The 8,500-nt window shown below is 49.7% G+C and overlaps 1 protein-coding gene across 3 annotated transcripts in view; it reads right to left on the bottom strand.

The window, feature by feature from the left end:
* NQO1 (NAD(P)H quinone dehydrogenase 1) overlaps window positions 1–3,859 on the bottom strand; it is a 17,004-nt gene extending 13,145 nt beyond the window's left edge. For 2 of the 3 annotated variants that reach the window (XM_008070028.1, XM_021718567.1), the window contains exon 1: window positions 3,753–3,859. In XM_008070028.1, coding sequence (XP_008068219.1) covers window positions 3,753–3,759 — 7 coding nt within the window. In that variant the 5' untranslated portion in view covers window positions 3,760–3,859. The remainder of the gene's footprint in view (window positions 1–3,752) is intronic. The other variant, XM_021718568.1, reaches the window with a different exon arrangement.
* Between the last annotated feature and the right edge of the window lie 4,641 nt (window positions 3,860–8,500).

The raw sequence follows: 8,500 nt of genomic DNA, 5'->3' as shown, positions 1-8,500 counted from the left end.
GGTGGCCGGGAGCGGCCACTGCACTCCAGTCTGGGCGATGGAGTGAGACTCCAACTCAATCAATCAATCATTCAATGCTGTGGAAGTGATTTACCAGCTTTAGGTGGCCTGGGAAGGGAAAAGGAACTCCTGGAACTACCTCAACAAATCCTTACCCCCTTTCTTATCACGGGGGAATGAACACAGGGAGGAATCTGAGCATATTAAGCTCTCACATGAATTTTCTTTGTGATTTACCTTGTCTTATTGATGTTCGCTGTACACTGCTTTGACAGTTTTTATTCTATTGACCTGCATCTGTGAGCAGGATATCCATCTCTTGCTCTTTCAAGCTCACCATCAAATAGCTATAGGCATTTTGTGACTTTACAAATCTTCAAATAAGTGCAGGCACAAATGGGAATGACAGATGTATAACAAATAGGGCAAATGAAAGAGCAACTCTAGGCCAGGCACGGTGGCTCAAGCCTGTAATCCCAGCACTTTGGGAGGCCGAGGTGAGAGGATTGCCTGAGCCCAGGAGTTAGGGTTAGGGGAGACCAGTCTGGGCAACTTGGTGAGAACTCATCTCTACAATAAACCAAAAAAAAAAAAAAAGCGGGAGTGGTACCACGCACCTGTAGTTCCAGCTACTTGGAAGGCTGAGGTGGAAGGATCGCCTGAGCCCAGCAGGTCGGGGCTGTGGTGGCTGTGAGTCTGCCACTGCACTCCAGCCTGGGCGACAAAGTGAGACTCCATCCAACTCAAAAAAAAAAAAAAAAGAAAGAAAGCAACTCCTGGAATATATTGATTCCTAAGGCAACTCAATAGGAAAATGGTGAAAGGTTCTGAACAGGCAACGAACAAAACACTCATTTCCAATTAACAGAACAGTCACGCTTATTTGCCAGGAGTAAAGGGGAAATCGAGAGACTCACTACCCAGAAAGAATCATCTCGTGTCACTAGTTTCCACGTCAATTTTTCATGGACAAACTAAGTTTTCTGGATTTGGAGGCTTCACGTTCCCTTTCTGCCACTCAACTAGCTAAGCAACACTGAAACAGGAATTCAGCAGGACAAGTTTCCCAGGATAAACAACAAAGCCGGTAACTGAGACAGTTTTTCTAGACAGGCAGATGGCCTGGTTTTCTGAGTCCCCCACAGAGGAAAAACAGGATGCAGTTGAGAATTGATTAGAGACAGCTAGAAGCAAGATGGCAACTAATTTGCTGGCTTCGCTTGTTCATTTCCCCCTACCCTGTTTTTCATTTCCACCTCAAGTCCACATCAGCCAACTTTTCTTTCTCCCTATGAAATGCTAATTTCTCATGAACCAATCATCTCAGCCACTCCACAATTGCTAACTGGGCAGCATCTGTGTGCCAGGCACCCTTCCAGCCACTCAGAACACATCAGTGGCCAGGCTCGGTGGCTCAGCCTGTAATCCCAGAACTTTGTGAGATGTGAGTGGACTGCCTGAGCCCATGGGTTCGAGACTAGCTCGGGCGACTTAGCGAGACCTTGTCTCTATAATAAATAAAAAATTTTCAAAAAATCAGCCAGGTGTGGTAGCGCATGCCTGTGATTCCGGCTACTCGGAAGGCTGAGGCAAAAGGATCGCCAGAGCTCAGCAGGTCGAGGCTGTGGTGGCCACTCTGGCCACTGCACTCCAGTCTGGGCAACAGAGTGAGACTCCAACTCTAAATAAATAAATAAATAAAAAATTAGCCAGGCATGGTAGCGTGCGCCTGTAGTTCCAGCTACTTGGAAGGCTGGGGTGGAAGGATCCCCCGAGCCTAGCAAGTCGATGCTGGGGTGGCCGTGAGCATGCCACTGCACCCTAGCTTGGGCGACGGAGCGAGACTCCAATTAAAAAAAGAAAGAAAGAACACATCAGTGTACAAAACAGACACAAATCTTTGTCTTCATGGAACCTAAATTCTGATGCTCAAAGTCTCTGGACTGTTCCGTGAGAGCCGAGCTCTGCCATCATTGCTCCAACGTTCCTCCTATTTTCTGCCTTCAAGCTCAGGTCAGTCTGAAACCATGAATTTTTACTAACTTTCCAAATCAAACTGTACCCTGTCAAGCTGCATGGTTTCATTGATGACCAACACAGTAGAACTTAGTGACAAAAAAGATAAAACTGGCAGAGAAAGAAAGGGATTGTTGTACACTGTTTTATTGTAGCATATATTTAGATATCTTTGGTAGTAAAAGACTGAATACCCACATGATCTTGGCAGAGTGAATAAGCAATCAAGGAAAACCTAATGGAAATAGGAGGGTAAGCCTCAGATCAGTTTCATGCGTTCTTTCTGCCTTCTGTTCTCACTTGAACCCTCCAGAAAACTGTGTGAGTCAGATGCACTCATTAGTGGCAGACAAATGCCCGGATGCTTCAGTTAACCTCAGGATTTGGTTAGCTGGGTATAGCTAAAACCAGTTAGACAAGATCCAAAGCTTCCCATTTTCCTTCATTACCACCCCCTTTTATGTGTTTAAGCTAACATTGACACAGAATATTCTATAGGATTGCAAAACCAGGAAATAGTTCTTGATCTAGTATCGGAGGAGATGCCTGTGCCTCATGGCAGGTGCAGAAGAAAGTCCAGGGAAATAGCAGCTAACAGACACCCCATAAGCCCTCAGCTGTCAAAATCCCTTCCCTGCTGTCTCTGCAGCGACTCAGGTTTCCAATCCCCGGCTCAGCCTTTTTCAGAGATTCTGACAATTGTACTTTGTCAAAAGTAAGAAGAGCAAATTCTTCCCCACTCACTTTTAGTAAGATGAGATTCTTACGTATGCATGTGTGTTTTCAGAGGTGGAGCAAGGTTCAGAGGGAAGGAAATTACAAAAAGGAAGAGTTCTGCCAGGCGCAGTGGCTCACGCCTGTAATCCCAACACTTTGGAAGGCATAGGCAAGAGAACTGCCTGAGCCCAGGGATTCGAGACCAGTCTGGGCAACTTGGCAAGACCCCATCTCTACAATAAATCATAACATTAGCTGGGCGTGGTGGCACGCACCTGTCCTTCCAGCTACTTGAAGGCTGAGGCGGAAGGAGTGCCTGAGCCCAGCAGGTCGAGGCTGCAGTGGCTGTGAGCTTGCCACTGCACTCCAGCCTGGGCGACAGAGTGAGACTCTGACTCTTAAAAAAAAAAAAAAAAAGAAAAGTTCTACCACAGTTGAGGAATCAGCTTTCTAAATTTTAGTGCTGTCCAATCTTAGACTAATCCAAGGGCCACAGTGGAAAAATGTCTCCTGGGTCAGGCAGGTCCTGGTCTCTATCAAATTAAAGAGAGCAGCTTCCTCAGCTCCAGCCTACCAGTCACTTGATCTTCCGGTTTCCCTCCAGAAGCTGGGACTCCACAATTTGAAGTGAAATCATCCATTTTTAATATTAGCAACTTATTTCAAGATGCTTTAAATACTACCACGACAAAAGAGGCATGGACGGCGGGCCAGATTTGGCTTCCGAGGGTCAGTTTCCAACCCCCGTTTTGGAGGCAATTGATGTTGCCTCCAAGGTCAAGTCTCTCCTAAACGGCCACCACAGTATGCGGGGGTGGGGTGCAGGAGGATCCGAAACCCTGGAGTGGAGACGGAAGGTCTCCGTCTCCCGCAGTCTGGTCAAGGCTCACTCCAGGACCCTCATCGCTTCACTTTGTCAGTTTTGAGTCAAGGGACAAAACTCCGGGCCAAGCCCCCACAACCTCCTCCGCACCAAGGGACTCCGGAGACTCAAGCGTCTCGCCGGGTGCGGCACTCACCGGCCATGGCTCCTACGTAGTCCCGGGCGCTGATTGACTGGGCTGGTGGTTGCCGGGGCGACCCTGGCCGGGAAAGGTACACGCTGGGCGGGGCCGGTCCGGGTCGAGCTGGGCTGTGCCGGCGCAACCGTGCAGGAGGCCCAAGTGCTGCACGCAGGGCACCCTCTCCTTTATAGCCTGCCTGGCCCGGCCCACCGGAGCTGGGCAGCCAGCAAGGGCGGGGCCCGACGCCTAAACCCTGGGGCGCTGTGCAGAGGACCCGAGGCTGTGGTTGCCGAGAGGAAGGGACATGAAGGAGGGACCCCCCCAACCGGCGGAAGTCCAAAGGGTCCCCTGGAGACAGCGGTGGAGGGGCAAGGGAGGCCTCCAAGGTCTGGCTGGGGGTGCTCGGCAAGGCCATCTGCACCCTGCCCTGAGGCCACCCCACCCGGAGGTGCGACGAGAAAGTTTCCGATCGAGTTCGGGGATCTGCTGGGCACGCCTTGTGGGCCTCTGCACGCGATGGGGCGGGAAAAGCGAAGAGCCGGGTGTGGACCGCGGCGCTTCTTTAGGTTCGGATTCTGCTGAGTCACAGTGACTCTGGGCTTGGGGGGCCGAGAGCACCTGGAAGACTTGGAAATGAATTTGTTTCTTCCTTTGCAAGGCTCAGATTCTGCGCTTGGGGGGGCCCACAGAAAGCACTTCTTTGGGTGCACGCCCCTGGGGCGCCCCTTCTTCTCAAGGCCGGATAATGGGGAGCTCACGGGTTCCCACGAGCTAAGGCAAAGCTGGTCCGGAAGATAACGGGTACGGGAGGCACTTAGAGAATAACCTAGGCCGGGCGCGGTGGCTCACGCCTATAATCCCGGCACTTTGGGGGGCCGAGGTGAGACGATTGCCCGAGTCCACGGGTTCGAGACCAGCCTGGGCAACTTGGCGGGACCTCATCTCTACAATAAATCCAAAAATTAGCCGGGCGTGGTAGCGCATCTGTAGTTCCAGCTACTTGGAAGGCTGAGGCGGAAGGATCGCCTGAGTCCAGCAGGTCGAGGCTGTGGTGGCCGGGAGCAGCCACCGCACTCCAGCCTGGGTGACAGAGTGAGACTCCAACTCAAGAAGAAGAAGAAAAAAGAATAACTTAGATGAAAGCTTAGTGGCTTTACACAAAGTCTCACTTTGGGGTACTGGACAGAACGGAGCAAACGTTTTAAATCCCTGTAAGTAAAATTTGTTGTTGCATCGTCCTACAGAACAAAGGGAGACAGTATGTCAAGAGATGAAGAAGAAAGAAACTTTTTTTTTAGTTTGGAAAAATATAGTTTCTCTTGAATGTAAAAGTGAGAGAGACAGAGGAGATTCACCTCCCCAAGGTAAGGGAGGGGGGCAAAAAAGAGAACTTTAAAGTGAAATTAACCATCAGAATTACAAATGACTGGAGGTGGGAAGGATACAGGCCCTTAAGTGGGACCTCCTGTGCTAAATTTAAGGTGGCACCAGAAAACTCAGCAACCAAGATGAATACTTTAATGCAGTATTTCTAAAAATCAAAATGAAAGCCGGGCACGGGGGCTCAGCCTGTAATCCCGCGCCTTTGGGAGGCTGAGGTGAGTGGGTTGCCTGAGCCCGTGGGTTCGAGACCCGCCTGGGCAGCGCGACCTCATCTCTACAGTAAATCAAAAAATGAGCCGGGCGTGGTAGCGCATGCCTGTAATTCTGACTACTTGGAAGGCTGACTACTTGGAAGGCTGAGGTGGAAGGATCGCGGAGCCCAGCAGGTCGAGGTTGTGGTGGCCGGCAACGGCCACTGCACTCCAGTCTGGGTGACAGAGTGAGACTCCAACTCAAAAAAAAAAAAAAAAAAAAATGAATGCAAAAAAAGTCACAGTGGACAAAATATAAAAATTATATACTTTTATTTAATATAAATATTGGTCGCTCACACCTGTAATTCCAGCACTTTGGGAGACTGAGGTGGGAGGTCACTTGAGCCCAGAAGTTAGAGACCAGCCTGGACAACATAGCGAAACTTCCTCTCTACAGAAAATCAAAAAATGAGCCAGGCTTGGAGGTGCGCACCTGTAGTTGCAGCTACTCAGGAGGCTGAGGAGGAAGGATCACTTGAGCCTAGTAGTTGTGGGCTGTGGTGAGCCATGATCGATCATGCTACTGCACTTTAGCCTGGGTGATGGAGTAAGTCCTCAACTCAATCAAGTTAAATAAAGACAGGGTCAGCCGGGCTTGGTGGCTCAGCCTGTAACCCCGCGCCCTGGGAAGCTGAGGTGAGTGGCTTGCCTGAGCCCGCGGGTTCGAGACCCCGCCTGGGCAGCGAGACCTCATCTCTACAATAAATAAAAAAATCAGCCGGGCGTGGTAGCGCGTGCCTGTAATTCCGGCTACTCGGAAGGCTGAGGCGGAAGGATCGCAGGAGCCCAGCAGGCGAGGCTGCGGTGGCCGGGAGCGGCCACTGCACTCCAGTCTGGGCGACAGAGTGAGACTCCACCTCAACAACAAAAAAAAGACAGGGTCACTAACAGAGCAATCAATTATGTTAAATAAAGACAGGATCATTAACAAAACCTAGAAGAAATCAATAATGCTGATTCTGTCTTTATTAACATTTTGTATTTTGTTTACCTAGACTTTTTCCTTTATTAATTTTGGTTTTTTTCAAATACTACATTAAAGTCATCTTGTCATCTAACCCTAGTCCAAGGCTTGCCTGTAAATAAACTACATTTTCTATTTTTTATAGTACAAAGTAAATTGATACTATCTAAAGATGTTAAATCAAGAAATACCAGCCTGGACAACATAGCTAGACCTCGTCTCTACAAAACAGAACAAAACAAAACAAATTAGCTGAGTGTGGTGCTACACACCTATAGTCCCAGGTACTTGGGAAGTTGAGTTGGGAGGATTGCTTGAGCCCAAGAGTTCAAGGCTGCAGGTGAGCTGTGAGTGTGCCACTACACTCCAGCCTGGGTCACAGAGTGAGACCTGGATTCAAAAAAAAAAAAAGAAAGAGGTAAAAGCATACTATGAGAATATAGTAACCACATGAACGATTAGACAAAAGGTTTTCAAGTGTTTCTCCTGGGATCAGAAAATGACAGGAGAGGCCTGTTATTTACATTATTTAAGAATTAGGCCGGGCTCAGTGGCTCAGCCTGTAATCCCGTGCCTTTGGGAGGCTGAGGTGAGTGGATTGCCTGAGTCTGTGGGTTCGAGACCCACCTGGGCAACTTGGCGAGACCTCATCTCTACAATAAATCAAAATGAGCCGGGTGTGGTAGCACGCGCCTGTAGTTCCAGCTACTTGGAAGGCTGAGGCGGAAGGATCGCCGGAGCCCAGCAGGTCGAGGCTGCGGTGGCCGGGAGCGGCCACTGCACTCCAGTCTGGGTGACAGAGTGAGACGCCAACTCAAAAAAAAAAAAAAAAAGATTTATTTCTTATTAAAAAAGAAAGAAAGAATTAGGCCAGGCACAGTGGCTCATGCCTATAATCCCGGCACTTTGGGAGGCCAAGGAGAGAGGGTTACCTGAGCCCACAAGTTTGAGACCAGCACGGGCAACTTGAGAGACCTCATCTCTACAATGAATAAAAAAAAAATTATCCGGGCATGGTGGGGCGCACCTGTAGTTCCAGCTACTTGGAAGACTAGGCCAAAGGTTCGCCTGAGCTCGGCAGGTTGAGGCTGCGGTGGCCGCGAGTGTGCCACTGTACTCCAGCCTGGGCGACAGAGTGAGACTCCAACTCAAAAAACAAATAAACAAACAAAGGACATAACCAAGCCCCTGCCCTCTACTCTCAGTTCTCACCAGAGGACTATTGTGGCCATAAAAAGAAAGGACTTTACCAGCTCCTTCCAGACAGCGTCTGGCTCATGTTAAGCACCTGACATTGACCACAGTAGGCTCTGCCCCCGTCAAGACTCCCCTGTAAGATGTCTGAGTACTGACCCAGGTAGATTCCTTCTGCTCACCCCACTTTCCCTGGACTGGTTCGTGAGCCCTTTCTCGGGTCCCTTTTCTCTTGATGTTAAATGTTAGTTTGTTGTGGGATGCCCAATCTATGACATTTACATATCGGTTAATTATACTGTTATGGCTGGGCTCGGTGGCTCAGCCTGTAATCCCGCGCGTCTGGGAGGCTGAGGTGAGTGGATTGCCTGAGCCCACGGGTTCGAGACCCGCCTGGGCAGCGAGACCTCATCTCTACAATACATCAAAAATCAGCCGGGCGTGGTAGTGCATGCCTATAATTCCAGTTACTCGGAAGGCTGAGGAGGAAGGATCGCCGGAGCCCAGCAGGTCGAGGCTGTGGTGGCCATGAGCGTGCCACTGCACTCCAGCCTGGGCAACAGAGTGAGACTCCTATTAAAATAAAAATGAAAAAGGTCTAGCCAGCCCTGTCCATGAGAACTTTCTGTATCTACGCTGTCTAAATAAGGTAATCACAAGCCACAAATGGCTTTTGCGCGCTTGATATGTGGTCAGGGTGACTGAGGAAGTGGAGTTTGTCTTTTAGCGCGTGCCACCTCGTCCTGCTAATTTTTTTATTTTTTGTAGAGACGAGGTCTGGTCAAGTCACCCAGGCTGGTCTCGAACCCTTGGGCTCAGAGAGTCCTCTTGCCTCGGCCTCCCAAAGTGCTGGGATTATAGGCGTGAGCCATGGCGCCTAGCCGGAAGTGAAGTGTTTTTGTTTTTGTTTTTGTTTTGAGTTGGAGTCTCACTCTGTCGCCCAGACTGGAGTGCAGTGGCCGCTGCCA

Source organism: Carlito syrichta, unplaced genomic scaffold (assembly GCF_000164805.1).
Source record: "Carlito syrichta isolate Samal-C Ts95f unplaced genomic scaffold, Tarsius_syrichta-2.0.1 Scaffold312739, whole genome shotgun sequence".
Lineage (NCBI taxonomy): Eukaryota > Metazoa > Chordata > Mammalia > Primates > Tarsiidae > Carlito > Carlito syrichta.
The sequence above is the reverse complement of the archived record's forward strand: the minus strand, read 5'-3'. Positions and strand labels throughout refer to the sequence as shown.